At 43.2% G+C, this 15,826-nt stretch overlaps 1 protein-coding gene across 5 annotated transcripts in view; it reads right to left on the bottom strand.

The window, feature by feature from the left end:
* LOC106567509 (SH3 and PX domain-containing protein 2B) overlaps positions 1-15,826 on the bottom strand; it is a 92,422-nt gene that overhangs the window by 19,828 nt on the left and 56,768 nt on the right. For 2 of the 5 annotated variants that reach the window (XM_014136822.2, XM_045693402.1), the window contains exons 5-10: positions 10,915-11,006; positions 8,045-8,070; positions 5,943-5,978; positions 3,356-3,487; positions 2,830-2,931; positions 1,578-1,661 (exon numbers count right to left, since the gene is read on the bottom strand). In XM_014136822.2, the coding sequence (XP_013992297.2) occupies positions 1,578-1,661; positions 2,830-2,931; positions 3,356-3,487; positions 5,943-5,978; positions 8,045-8,070; positions 10,915-11,006 (472 nt within the window). The remainder of the gene's footprint in view (positions 1-1,577; positions 1,662-2,829; positions 2,932-3,355; positions 3,488-5,942; positions 5,979-8,044; positions 8,071-10,914; positions 11,007-15,826) is intronic. The other 3 variants (XM_014136823.2, XM_014136824.2, XM_014136825.2) reach the window with 3 other exon arrangements.

Here is a 15,826-nt window from a genome sequence, read left to right as displayed (position 1 = left end):
GAGAAATTAGAAAATATCTTAGATACACACACAGTATATACAAAGGTATGTGGACACCCCTTCAAATTAGTGAATTCGACTATTTCAGCCACACACGTTGCTAACAGGTGTACAAAATTGGGCACACAGCCATGCAATCTCCATAGACAAACATTGGCAGTAGAATGGCCTTACTGAAGAGCTCAGTGACTTTCAACGTGGCACCATCATAGGATCCCACCTTTCCAGGAAGTCTGGCATGGTGTAAAGCTTGCTGCCATTGGACTCTGGAGCAGTGGAAATTATGAATGAAGCTTCACCATCTGGCAGTCCGACGGAAAAATCTGGGTTTGGCTATGCCAGGAGAACGCTACCTGCCCAACGCATAGTGCCAACTGTAAAGTTTGGTGGTGGAGGAATAATGGTCTGGGGTTGTTTTTCATGGTTCGGGCTAGGCGGGCTAGTTCCAGTGAAGGGATATCTTAATGCTACAGCATATGACATTCTAGACAATTCTGTGCTTCCAACTTTGTGGCAACCGTTTTGGGAACAACCTTTCCTTTCTCAGCATGACAATGCCCCCGTGCACAAAGCGAGGTCCATATAGTAAAGGTTTGTCAAAATCGGTATAGAATAACTTGACTGGCCTGCACAGAGCCCTGACCTCAACCCCATCAAACAACTGTGGGATGAAGTGGAACCCCGGCTGCGAGCCAGGCCTAATCACCCAACATCAGTGCCCGACCTCACTAATACTCTTGTGGCTGAATGGAAGCAAGTCCCCGCATCAATGTTCCAGCATCTAGTGAAAAGCCTTCCCAGAAGAGTGGAGGATGTTACAGTAGCAAAGGGGGGACCAACTACATATTAATGCCCATGATTTTGAAATATGATGTTCAACGAGCAGGTGTCCACATATTTCTGGTCATGTAGTATATGTGGGTTTTTGGTAACATAATTACAAGGCACAACACTATTCTTTTTACTTAGAAGGTAAACAATTTCTCCAAAGCTAAATATAAGTGTTTTTTAGTTGGCAGGGGTCTGTATGTCAACATTATTGTGTTTTGATGTATTTCTGATTTCTTTTAAGAATTTTTCTGGTAGATGTTTTCTAAGATCCCTTTTCTATCTGTTTATTCAGAAATCAAAGCCTTTAATTATACCACATTTTTAAGATGGAAAATGGTTAAAATGTATCTATGCCTTCGTTTCCCAAAAATATAGACTCTTAGCTTCCATTTCACATGCTCCTATGAACTTCACATGTTGGTGCTCATGGGTCCTTTTTAGATGGAAATGCCCTTCACTAGCACCTACTTGTAACAACAGATTATGTTTTTATAACTAATCCATAATGGGTCCATTTGTTACACAAATATTCTATTTAGAAAGAACAATCTGAAATGTAATTTCACTGAAATAACAGTAAAAGTGAGAAACTGCATGCCATCGAGAGAACAAATCTTACCAACATAAAGGTATCATCCATTACAATCCATGCCACACATGCATGTCTTGCCTCACTGAGGCTTGGGTTGGTCATGCATGAGTTTTACATTTTACACACAGATAGAGAAAAGAGTCGTGCGCTCCACCTTGCCCAAAGCCTGTGCTGAACAGATCCCCTAACGTTCGCCGGCGGCCCACATGGCTCGGCAGTGACCAGTATCTCCGGGACACTGACAGCAGAGCACAGTGGGCAGCAGGAAGTAAGTAAACAGGAAGTAAATACTCTGGCTTTGTGTTTTCTTAGTTCCATAGAAAATTATAGAGGACTCTTTATTGTATCTGCCCTATTATGGCCTCTGTGAGTGCACTGGCATCTCCATTTTTAAGTCTTACATTTTCTTTTTCTTCTACTTCTATGAGTTGGTAAACAAACTGAAAGGGTGCATACTGCCACCTGGAGTGTGTTGTTTGAACAGGTACAGTATAAAGCCAAGGTTGGCGATTAACTGCCACCTGCAGTTATGGAATGTTTGCTCACAAGCATAATTAATTGGCTGATCCCTCCTGTTGACCCAGATGGAATTATGTGATCCTTTCTTAACCCATAGGAAGTCCCACCCAGTTGACTTCTTCAGATGGGTGAAAGTCCTCAATGGCACTCCCAATGCTAAAAAGGGCATTTGGGCACTAGAGTCCTCTATTTATCTCTATGGTTTGTTCGAACGCTGCGTTCATAACCAAAGGTGGAATTTACTACATACGATTGGGAACTCGCAATTACTAGTGGGAAACGCATGTATCATCCCTAAGCTCCGACTTCTCCCACATGCTGACCTCTGACGTCACCGACTAAGGAAATGACCTTAACAAAATTTTCAGTCGTTAAACCAAAACATTATTTATATAAAAGCAATCTATTAATATGGTTTTTGAACAGTATAATTTGTGTACAAGCATGATAGCTGTATTTTCTGTTTATGGTTGATGCAGCTTGTTGGCCATTAGCCAATTGGCATTTCTCAACAAGTTCAAAGCACGTGATAGCATCCAACTTCACAACTGGTATTTACCACCTTCCCACTTGGTTATGAACACAGCATCATCGACAGGCAGAGACAGGTAAGGTGATAGACAGTCAGAGGTCATTTTCCCACATACAGTACATAATGTAGCGATTTCAAGACATCCTGCTTCCAAGATTAATTCATTACAGTTCCACATTTCTCCTACATCTTAATCAATGAGGACACACTGTTTTGCGTCATAATGACTTGGCAGCAAACCTTGTTTTGACTGTGAGCTGCTCCTTATGGCTGCCAATGTGATCAGTAGTTACAGTAGGCCTATGTTTTGACTCCGAATGTGGCCTAGGGCAGTGCGACAGACGGAGCGAGTTACCTTCCTCGCTGGGCAGGGAGAAGTCGTCAGGGTCATCCTGGGCCTCCAGGCAGGTGGCAGGGACCCAGCCTTGGGCCTCGTCTGAACTAACAAACCACCAACCTGCACACAAAGAGCAAAACGCACACAAACACAGAAGAGTCGGTCACACAGCAGAGGCTCTCTATAGGTCTTGTATTGGCCATGTCTATTTGGAAGGTTCTGAAGACAACGGGACAGCATTATACTGCTGCTATTTGGCAGTTGTCTTGGTACACATTAAAGTACCTGTATCTCATTTTCATTCAAGTATGATAACATTCTTTCAGTTGTTTGGGGGGGGGACCATTTGAGACAGTGTGGTTGCTTTATAAAACATGTTAAGGCCGCCAAGACTCAGGTTGTCCCAAATGGCACCCTATTCCCCTTATAGTGGACTACTATTGACCAGGGCCAATAGGGCCAACACTATATAAACAACTGTCATTTGGGACGCAACCTCAGTCATTTAGCTAAAGTCTGTTGCCATCTGATCCAGGTCTCGTACCAGACTCATTCTTCTCAATGACCTCCACCGTCTGTCCCACGTGCAGGCTGATCTCAGAGCTCTCCTGTTTCTCATAGTCAGTGACGGCCACATACTGGTCTAGGAACAGAGGGTCAGCTGAGGTGGAGTCTCCTGCAGGGAGGGACACAGAGCACACATACATGTACAGTACCAGTCAAAAGTTTGGACACACCTACTCATTCAATGATTTTTTTTTATTTTTACAATTTCTACATCGTAGAATAATAGTGACATCTAAACTATGAAATAACACATACGGAACCATGTAGTAACAAAGTGTTAAACAAATCAAAATATATTTTATACTCTTCAAAGTAGCCACCCTTTGTCTTGATGACAGCTTTGCACACTCTTGGCATTCTCTCAACCAGCTTCATAAGGAATGAGGAGTTCCCACATATGCTGAGCACTTGTTGGCTGCTTTTCCTTCACTCTGCGGTCCAAATCATCCCAAACCATCTCAATTGGGTTAAGGTTAGGTGATTGTGGAGGCCAGGTCATCTGATGCAGCACTCCATCACTCTCCTTCTTGGTCAAATAGCCCTTACACAGTGTGTTTTGGGTCATTGTCCTGCTGAAAAACAAATGATAGTCCCACTAAGCGCAAACCAGATGGGATGGTGTATTGCTGCAGAATGTTGTGGTAGCCATGCTGTTTAAGTGTGCCTTGAATTCTAAATAAATCCCTGACAGTGTCACCAGCAAAGCACCCCCACACCATCACACATCCTCCTCCATGCTTCACGGTGGGAACCACACATGCGAAGTTCATCCGTTCAACTACTCTGCATCTCACAAAGACATGGCGGTTGGAACCAAAAATCTCAAATTTAGACTCATCAGACCAGAGGACAATTTTCCAATGGTCTAATGTCCATTGCTCGTGTTTCTTGGCCCAAGCAAGGCTCTTCTTCTTACTGATATCCTTTACCAGTAGTTTGTTTGCAGCAATTCGACCATGAAGGCCTGATTCACACAGTGTCCTCTGAACAGTTGATGTTGAGATGTCTATTACTTGAACTGCAGCAGAGGTAACTCTCGGTCTTTCTTTCCTGTGGCAGTCCTCATGAGAGCCAGATTCATCATAGCGCTTGACGGTTTTTGTGACTGCACTTGAAGAAACTTTCAAAGTTCTTGGATTGACTGACTTTCATGTCTTAAAGTAATGATGGACTGTCGTTTCTCTTTGCTTATTTGAGCTGTTCTTGCCATAATATGGACTTGGTCTTTTGTCAAATAGGACTATCTTCTGTATATCACCCCTACCATGTCACAGCACAACTGATTGGCTCAACGCATTAAGAAGGAAAGAAATGCCACAAATTAACTTTTAAACGAGGCACACCTGTCAATTGAAATGCATTCCAAGTGACTACATCATGAAGCTGGTTGAAAGAATGCCAAGAGTGTGCAAAGCTGTCATCATGGTGGCTATTTTGAATAATCTAAAATCTAAAATATATTTTGATTTGCTTAACACTTTTTTGGTTACTACATGATTCCATATGTGTTATTTCATAGTTTTGATGTCTTTACTATTATTCTACAATGTAGAAAATAGTCAAAATAAAGAAAAACCCTGTAATGAGTAGGTGTGTCCAAACCTTTGACTGGTACTGTATATCTGACCTCTCTACCAGCCACACCACACCGCAGAGAGCAGATAGAGCCAGAGGATGAGGATGAAGAGGAAGCAGGCAGAAGACAGAAGAAGAAAATGGTGGTCAGAGAGCAGAGGGAGGGAGTGTTTGAGAGGGAGATGTTATGAGAGACGACAGGATAGGGAGGAGGGTTATGCTAATCACCCGCGTGGCTGCCACAGAGATAGAGACAACCCGCCACCAGGACACCCCAACACCTAGACTACCACAATGCTGTAGGTTAGAACAACAAGAGGGCCTGCTCTGTATTGTGCCCTCGATGGGATGACAACCAGAGCTACCCCTGGGGATGCAGAATGTGATGCACTCATAATATCCTCTAAATGCATAATTGTCCAGAGACGGAGCCTTATACTTATACCATCCTGCATCAAGTCTCTTAAACTAGATATTATAGATTATGAAAACTGTCACGTCTGATACCCCAAGAGCCAACGACACAGAATGAGGATGGTAATGTTGTTGTTGTTGTGGCACAGCATGCACATCTATCAAGGTGACGATTATTTCCCACAACCAAGACAGGGTTGATTTCAGCACAGGAGCAAGGGAGTTGGGCAGGGTATACAGTCAGATACACAGCATCTGGTGCCCTCTTGACATAACTAACACACCGCCATGCACATCACACAGAGTGAGCACCAAGCTTGCCCCACCCTGCCCTCTCTACCCCATCTGTCCCTAGCCTGGTCCCAGACCTGTATTTGCTTTAGCTTGATATAGAGACAGATGCGTTGGCTGAATCACATACAAGGCTATCCCTTCCCCCGCTCTACCCTGCACTGCCCAGGCCCACCTCAGAGCCACGTCCCAACTAAAAGGCCCAACAGCCAAGGGCCCCTAACGGATGGCTAGCAACCCAGGGGTCACACACAAAGTATGGCCAAGCATGAATCTGTTACTACCTCTCTTTAGGAAAGTAGTCGCTCTCTCCACAATCCCTGATGGAGGAAAATGAAGGAAATTGAAATTGAAACTTGACATGGATAGAAAATATATGGGTTGGTTAAATGAAAAAAGAAGAGGCAAAACTCTGAAACAAAACACTATGTAGAAGTAGTGGTGTGTATCTAACTTCAAATAAATGTAATATAATGATAGACTTGGTCTTACTACAATCTTACATCTTTATATAGCAATCTAGAGTGAGAATAATGGAGAGTATGCAACAATACAGCTAGAGGGCGCTCCAATCCCCATTGAGAAATGTAGTCAGATGGATGCAAACACCACAGAGACTTTTTTCTCTGCCAGGTGCAATAGGACCTCTGAGTTATACAGTCGTGGCCAAAAGTTTTGAGAATGACACAAATATTAATTTTCACAAAGTCTGCTGCCTCAGTTTGTATGATGGCAATTTGCATATACTCCAGAATGTTTTGAAGAGTGATCAGATGAATTGCAATTAATTGCAAAGTCCCTCTTTGCCATGCAAATGAACTGAATCCCCCAAAAACATTTCCACTGCATTTCAGCCCTGCCACAAAAGGACCAGCTGACATCATGTCAGTGATTCTCTCGTTAACACAGATGTGAGTGTTGACGAGGACAAGGCTGGAGATCATGCTGTCATGCTGATTGAGTTCAAATAACAGACTGGAAGCTTGAAAAGGAGGGTGGTGCTTGGAATCATTGTTCTTCCTCTGTCAACAATGGTTTCCTGCAAGGAAACACGTGCCATCATCATTGCGTTGCACAAAAAGGGCTTCACAGGCAAGGATATTGCTGCCAGTAAGATTGCACCTAAATCAACCATTTATTGGATCATCAAGAACTTCCAGGAGAGCGGTTCAATTGTTGTGAAGAAGGCTTCAGGGCGCCCAAGAAAGTCCAGCAAGAGCCAGGACCGTCTCCTAAAGTTGATTCAGCTGCGGGATCGGGGCACCACCAGTACAGAGCTTGCTCAGGAATGGCAGCAAGCAGGTGTGAGTGCATCTGCACTCACAGAGAGGAGAAGACTTTTGGAGGATGGCCTGGTATCAAGAAGGGCAGCAAAGAAGCCACTTCTTTCCAGGAAAAACATCAGGGACAGACTGATATTCTGCAAAAAAAGGTACAGGAATTGGACTGCTGAGGACTGGGGTAAAGTCATTTTCTCTGATGAATCCCCTTTCCGACTATTTGGGGCATCTGGAAAAAAGCTTGTCCGGAGAAGACAAGGTGAGCGCTACCATCAGTCCTGTGTCATGCCAACAGTAAAGCATCCTGAGACCATTCATGTGTGGGGTTGCTTCTCAGCCAAGGGAGTGGACTCACTCACAATTTTGCCTAAGAACACAGCCATGAATAAAGAATGGTGCCAACACATCCTCCGAGAGCAACTTCTCCCAACCATCCAGGAACAATTTGGTGATGAACAATGCCTTTTCCAGCATGACGGAGCACCTTGCCATAAGGCAAAAGTGATAACTAAGTGGCTCAGGGAACAAAACATCTATATTTTGGGTCCATGGCCAGGAAACTCCCCAGACTTTAATCCCATTGAGAACTTGTGGTCAATCCTCAAGAGGCGGGTGGAAAAACAAAAACCCACAAACTCCAAGCATTGATTATGCAAGAATGGGCTGCCATCAGTCAGGATGTGGCCCAGAAGTTAATTGACAGCATGCCAGGGTGGATTGCAGAGGTCTTGAAAAAGAAGGGTCAACACTGCAAATATTGACTCTTTGCATCAACTTCATGTAATTGTCAATAAAAGCCTTTGACACTTATGAAATGCTTGTAATTGTACTTCAGTATTCCATAGTAACATCTGACAAAAATATCTAAAGACACTGATGCAGCAGACTTTGAAAATGAATATTTGTGTCATTCTCAAAACTTTTGGCTGTATGTAAGATTGTAGTAAGACTGTGGCTGTACTCTTAAATACTGGGGCAGGATATGTTAATCCTAATCTATTTATCTATTTCACTTCAGTGCTCATCCAGATGATATTGTCCACATAAACGTAATACCACAAACAATAATAACTTATACCAAAATGTAAAACAAAAAACTTCCTTACCTGGCTTCTTCTTTCCAATGGGTTCCCTGTAAAAGAGAAAAGAAATCATTAGAATCAAGTAAGAGGAAATATATAACTTGGACAGAGTGAGTCAGTAAAGGAGTTTGGAACGTTTTATTACTTAGAAACACTTTGAAAATATTTCCACCTACGTAACAACGGATATATGCTTCTGAAAATATAAAAATGTTAACCCTGTGAATAACCACACGGATTCTATTCATTTCATTCAGGCAAGTTTTGGGACTCACTTTGAAATAAATAATTTGATCACGATTCAACCACATTCAAATCTCAGTTATACATTTGTTCTGCTAGTCATGCAGGCTCTAGTCTAGATGAGTGAAACTAAAAACTCTGTAAGATCCATTACATATCTACAGATGTGCTGACCTTTGCTCCAGATGAGAGGGGATATGGTTGATAGTGAGTTTCTGATACTGTGCTGAATGAGAACATGATACTGTATCCGCTCAGTCTGCTTTATCCATTTGGACTGCAATCCTCTATCATTCTCATATGCAGTAGCCGATTCAATGTCCAGATGCTCAGGGACACTGAGGTGGCTAATTCAGCCTGACTTTCTATTCTTTCTACACTCTCTCACACACACAACTGTCCATCTTTTTTTCCTCCTGAATTAAAATTCACTCTCAATCACATAATGCATTGTTCGCCTGGCAACTCTGTTATTGCGCTAGCCCCAGAGCATCTGCTACATTACTTAAATGTAATACATCTCCAGCCATTAGTTTGACTATTAGCGTACTGTCAAAAGAGTCTCCAGCCAAAACAGCCACAGCTCCACCACTAGCCTGACTTATCAAAGGGAAGCAGACGGCTAGTGGCAGACTGGAGTCGGGACTGGGTCAGAAAGGCAACGCACTGTCCTGTATTCCGTAAGTATATTACAAGAGCTTTCCATAAGATCAAATCAGCCCTCCCCCTCACGCTAAATGAGGTAGCGTTGGACTATGGTTGAGTCAATCACGGTCAAGGATGCATTGAATAGGAGGACCAACACATCAGTGGGAGGATGGGAGGACTGTGTTCAATATGGAGCTTTAAAACCTAGAGCAAGCCCATTCCACTACCAGGTGCCAGACCACAGATGTCCTAACCAATGATGAGCTAGCAATATTGGGGCTCATCCTCTCTTCTCTTCTACATCTTCCTTATACCTCTCCACTCCTTTCCTCCCTTCTACCTCTCCTTGCCTGTCTTTTATATCTCCCCTCCCCTCCTCTACCGCTCTCTCTCCTCTACTCTCTCATGCCTGCTACTTCAATCTCGCCAATGGACAGACAGTGACATCCCTCCTTACTCTGGTAGATTTATAGAGGGCTGTATAGCGACCCAAGAGAGGGGCTGGTGACACGATGTCAGCCCAGCTGAACACAGTCTGCATTAGAAGAGAGCTGTAATCCAATTTTAATAAAGACAAACCAAGGTCTTTTCTATATTCATCTGCCTCTCCCTCCGACCCTCCATCCTCCCCTCCCCCGTCCCTAGTAGCAGATGCTTGGGGTTTGTCTGTCTGAGAGGTAGCTAATAAGGTATGTGTCCTTGGCAACGGCCAGAGGGAACTAGCTCTCCTCCATCTGTCTGTCTAAGGAGATGACCTGACAGCAGCCATTCATAGTGGCCAGAGCAGTGACAGGCCTTGTATTCTTCTCCTTCCACAGAGATTAATCTCCTCCGCAGTTACTGAACACACCATGCATATTTTATCAAACAATCAGGCACCAGGCAGCCATCTTGGATTTCGACCAAGGTACTCATGACTGCAATAATGCCGATGGCCAACAAACTCTGAGGAACGATAAGCATCCTTGTGCAAAATCACTGATTAACGGTGCAGAATTATATTGTTGACGTTCAGTGACATTCTATTGATTTGTTTGTCAAACGGCGCACAGCAAAAAAGCTGATCGACAAACTATCGCAGAAAAGTGTTTGGTTAAGATTGGACAGCCTAGATAAGATTGTAACATTACTCCCATAAACCCTGAAGTAGTTTTGGGGTGTGTGAGTCGAACACCTCTGCATAAATAAATATAACACATAGGCCTAGCTATGTGGCTAGATGACTGTAGCTGAGCATGTCAAATCTGGGTTGAAGTACACATAGATAGAAAGCGGTTTGTTATCGCAGAAAAACTAGTAAGAAAAATGTGGGACTTGTCAAATAGGGAAGGAAGAAAAATATAATCTGAAGAGCATCAGGTTTGATACATTTCACCAGCCATCACTGGGCAAGCAATAGTTTAAAGGCCCAGCGCAGTCAAAAGCAGTCACCTGTTACCACTAGTAACCCCTCCTGCCCTCCAGGCGTCTGGTAGCTCAACAACACATACGTGACGGGGGGAAATGGCGTGGTGACTTTATGACCTGTGTTGGCACGTTGTAACTGTCAGGCTGACTATGACACTAATGTGTTGATTGAGATTTACAAGAGTTCATGCCGCCTCAGCAGTTCTCTCATACACTGCTCCGCTAGGCTACATGTTATGTAGCTCTCACTCAGGGCAAACCAACTGCTCCCCCCACCACCACAGCAATACCAGAGGGAGCATGACATCATAGTCATTACACTCTATGATAACCTATTACTGATGGATTGGCTTGTTTCAACATAAAATTACATGGTGGTCAGGAGGAGGTACTTTCTGCTACTTCATGAAACAAAGCCTGTACACAGCATTACACTTCTCTTTCTTTATTTGTAGTGTTTGTTGTTGGCCCAGTACACGCGTGCATGTTTGAATGTGCATACTGTATAACTTATATGTATTTGTGCTGCTTGTCAGACTGTGTGACAGTGTGTTCCTTTGACAAGATGGTGACGAATGGTGTGATGTGTAGCTTACTCTTTAGGTGGGTTGAGGTCCTCAGGACGAGTCTCGAAGAACACACGAACCTCCTCACACTGGGATATGTACACGGGCAGCTGAATAAGAGCCTGCGCATAAACACAGAAACACACGAAGGTTCGAATGTTAATCAGAACCAAATGAAGAGTTTCATTCCAAAACGCTATGCAGTATATCCATTTTCCGAATTGTTGGTAAATTTGCTTTTATTGATTAAAGAAAATAAGAAATTGTATGTTTTTTCACTATCTAATCATGGCATGGGGTTGTTTAATGACAGATGTATTTGTTTAAAATCTTTTTTGTTGCTAAACGCTACATATCCGCCTCACTCTCAGAAATAAGTAGTACTGCTAGGTTTTACATAAACTTAGATTAGAGTGATTAAAACTCGTTTTTCAACCACTCCACAAATTTCTTGTAAACAAACTAAATTTTGGCAAGTCGGTTAGTACATCTACTTTGTGCATGACGAGTAATTTTTCCCAACAATTGTTTACAGACAGATTATTTCACAATTCCAGAGGGTCAGAAGTTTACATACACTAAGTTGACTGTGCCTTTAAACAGCTTGGAAAATTCCAGAAAATGATGTCATGGCTTTAGAAGCTTCTGATAGGCTGATTGGCATCATTTGAGTCAATTGGAGTTGTACCTGTGGACGTATTTCAAGGCCCTTCAAACTCAGAGCCTCTTTGCTTGACATCATGGGAAAATCAAAAGATATCAGCCAAGACCTCAAAAAAATGTGTGTAGACCTCCACAAGTCTGGCTCATCCTTGGGAGCAATTTCCAAACGCCTGAAGGTACAACGTTCATCTGTACAAACAATAGTACGCAAGTATAAACACCATGGGACCACGAAGCCGCCACACCGCTCAGGAAGGAGACACGTTCTGTCTCCTAGAGATGAACATACTTTGGTGTGAAAAGTGCAAATGAATCCCAGAACAGGGTCCAACAAAGGACCCTGAAGATGCTGGAGGAAACAGGTACAAAAGTATCTATATCCACACAACCTGAAAGGCTGCTCAGCAAGGAAGAAACCACTGCTTTTAAACCGCCATTAAAAAGACAGACTATGGTTTGCAACTGCACATGGGGACAAAGATCGTACTTTTTGGATAAATGTCCTCTGGTCTAATGAAACAAAAATAGAGCTGTTTGGCCATAATGACCATCGTTATGTTTGGAGGGAAAAGGGGGAGGCCTGCAAGCCGAAGAACACCATCCCAACCGTGATGCCATCTATTTTGTGAAGCGCACCAGTCCCTCCTGCAGCAAAGTACCCCCACAACATGATGCTGCCACCCCCGTGCTTCACGGTTGGGATGGTGTTCTTCGGCTTGCAATACTCCCCTTTTCCTCCAAACATAACGATGGTCATTATGGCCAAACAGTTATATTTTTTTCATCAGGGATTCATTTGCACTTTTCGCACCAAAGTACGTTCATCTCTAGGAGACAGAATGCGTCTCCTTCCTGAGCGGTATGACGGCTGCATTGTCCCATGGTGTTTATACTTGCGTACTACTGTTTGCACAGATGAACGTGGTACCTTCAGGCGTTTAGAAATTGCTCCCAAGCATGAACCAGACTTGTGGAGGTTTACACATTTTTTTGAGGTCTTGGCTAATTTCTTTTGATTTTCCCATGATGTATTGATTTTGAAGGTAGGCCTTGAAATACAGCCACAGGTACACCTTCAATTGACTCAAATGATGTCAATTAGCCTATCAGAAGCTTCTAAAGCCATGACATTTTCTGGAATTTTCCAAGCTGTTTAAAGGCACAGTCAACTTAGTGTATGTAAACTTCTGACCCACTGGAATTGTTATAAGTGAAATAATTTGTCAAAACAATTGTTGGAAAAATGTCATGCAGAAAGTAGATGTCCTAACCGGCTTGCCAATACTAAGTTTGTTAAGAAATTTGTGGAGTGGTTGAAAAACAAGTTAATGACTCCAACCTAAGTGTATGTAAACTTCTGACTTCAACTGTATATATTATAAATCAATATAGTAGTAATATGGTATCTGTATTTAAATAATTTACATTTGACATTTACCAGACGCTCTTATCCAGGGCTGTTAGGTTCTGCTTTTCTTTTCTTAGCCAACCTTGTGTTCTTGAACGTAGCCCTCTCTTTCATTTTTGTTCATTGATTTCACCTGTGTTTGTTTCTCACCTGGTCTCATCAGCTCCCTATTTAGTTCAATTCTTTCTGTTTGTATGGTTGTGAGGTATTGTTTGTGTTTGACCATTGCCTGCCTGTGACCACGATTCCTGCCTTCTGCGAAGGCTTAATAAACATCTGCTGTGCTCTGCGTGTGAATCTACAACTTTTTCTCCCTGAGTATTCACTACAAGGGCGACATACATAAGTGCATTCATCTTAAGATAGCCAGGTGACACAACCACAGATCACAGTGAAATATACAGGATACGAACATTCCATTCCAGCTGAACAATGGATATAGCGTTTTGCAAAAAAAAAAATGTTTCATATACATCGAAAATATATGATTTAAACATCTGAGCACAGTAATATTTTACACACACATGAACGTACCCATAAGCAATCATTTCGGATGAAAAAAACACGTGAAACATTTGTGGATATAGCATTTTGGAAATAAACTCAAATGCTGCTATTGTATTTATATCAGCGGCAGTAGTATTAGGAGTAGTGGTGTTCACTTGGAAATACGTAGCCTGTTTCCCAGGAGAACTACTATATGAGAAATAATGATACAGCAAAGTGAATGACAGCTATAGTACAGGTGCTACATTCAAATACCATGTCCTCTTGCGTAGGCAAAACTACATACAGCAGGCATTACTACACAACCACACCAACATAGAAAAAGCATCTACTGTACCTAAATGGAGCCTAGTCCACTCTATTCTATTTCCTGTTTCTAATCTATCATCATTGATCCTTTCTCCCTGTGGGGGCCCACAGGGCTGTGGCTCTGACCACGGCTCTGTGGATAATCTAGTGGTGGGGGAGAGATGCGGGCTGACAGGGCCAACAGGGCCATTCCTCAGGAGATGAAAGGCTAACTGGTCTGAGATCTCTCTCTCTCTTTCTCAGCCTCAAAGGCCTCAGCACCTCAGTGATCCAACTGATCCAATGCCTAGAACCAGCTGGTGGGTCTCTCCAACAACACAGCCCTTATTATCACTGTGTGCAGAGTGGCAAGTATGCAGCACACTCCTCGCTGCCATGAGGCATTTCTCAAAGCTATCCATCTCAGCCTCAGACCCAGCATACATCTGCATTTAATAAGGCTAAGTGCCTCAGTACTGTCCACCCAGAGAGGGGCAGCTCTCTCTCGCTCCCCCAGAGCCTGAATTATGATATGGCTGGCCCGTATCATAAAATACGGGCCAGACAGAGTTCAAGGTGCCCTTGTCCAGTGTGGCACCTAGCCCTTTTGGACTCACCGTATGGGAAACCGTGCCAACAGGCTGCCCATGCTAAAAGTGTGGGAGGATTGCCATAGGCTTAGCTGAAACCCTGTTCTCCATTAGCGTCGGTGTAAGAGGGTGTGCGTGTGTGCGCGTGCATACGTACGTGTGTGACTGTCCAGTGGTCAATTACAAAGATTAAAATCTTAAAATGCCTTTTTATGGGAGAAAAATCAAAATGATTCTCTGGAGTCAGCTAAGAGTCAGATGATAAATGTTTTAAGTGTTGACCTCCAGAGGAGCCCCCCCATCCCCTGGTCCTGCTGACTGAATCTGGTACACTGTGTCTGGGGTTAGGAAGAACATACTCCCCCTGTATTTCTCACCCCTTCACTCTGCCTGCGACCTGGCAGGTCATTAGTATTCTCCCCAGAGACTGGGAGCCGGAAGGCACATTACAGCAAATTGACTTTATTGGTGGTCTTTACAGCAGGCAGCATTAACCTAATTGTGTGTGTGTGTGCGCGTAAGTGTGTGTGTGGCGTTGAGTGCATGTGTGCAAGTCAAACAGAAAACAGTGAAGGTGGGGAGAGAATATACATACATTACATGTATATTCAAGTAGATTATAGGGGTGGCAGGTAGCCTAGTGTTTAGAGCGTTTGGCCAGTAACCGAAAGGTTGCTGGATCAAATCCCCGAGTTGACAAGATAAAAATCTGTTGTTCTGCCCCTGAGCAAGGCAGTTAACCCACTGTTCCCCGGGCGCCGAGACGTGGATGTCAATTTAAGGCAGCCTCTCTGATTCAGAGGTGGTTGGGTTAAATGTGGAAGACACATTTCAGTTGAAGGCATTCAGTTGTACAACTGACTAGGTATCCCCCTTTCAATTTCTTAAACAGCATACACCAGCATTCTATAGCCCACCCTTTCCAAACAATGGAAATTCTGAAGATTGAGAAACAATGGAAATTCTGAAGATTGAGAAACAATGGTAAAAGGGCAAAACTGGAGTGAAAACCTATATCCTCCAAGCGTCAACGTCTCCTCTCCAACAGCAGAAACTCCAGCAAAGGTCATTCCATGCGAGTCAAATTCAGGTTTAGGACTCACTCAGCGTTTTGACAGAAAGATCGAAATAGTGATCCTCTGAGCCAAACATGAAAGCAACTACACTAAACAAAAACATAAATGCATCATGCAACAATTTCAAAGATTTTGCTGAGTTACAGTCAATAAGGAAATCAGTCAATTGAAAATTCATTAGGCCCTAATCTATGGATTTCACATGACTGGGAATACAGATATGCATCTGTTGGTCACAGATACCTTAAAAAAGGTAGGGGCGAGGATCAGCGTTTGCCTCATGTAGCGTGACACATCTCCTTCACATAGAGCTGATCAGGCTGTTGATTGTGGCCTGTGGAATGTTGTCCCACTGTTCAATGCTGTGTGAAGTTGCTGGATAGTGGTGGGAACTGGAACATGCGTTCATA

This window comes from Salmo salar, chromosome ssa13 (genome assembly GCF_905237065.1).
Source record: "Salmo salar chromosome ssa13, Ssal_v3.1, whole genome shotgun sequence".
NCBI classification, from domain to species: Eukaryota; Metazoa; Chordata; class Actinopteri; order Salmoniformes; family Salmonidae; genus Salmo; species Salmo salar.
Note: the sequence above shows the minus strand (reverse complement) of the source record. Positions and strands in the feature narration are given on the sequence as shown.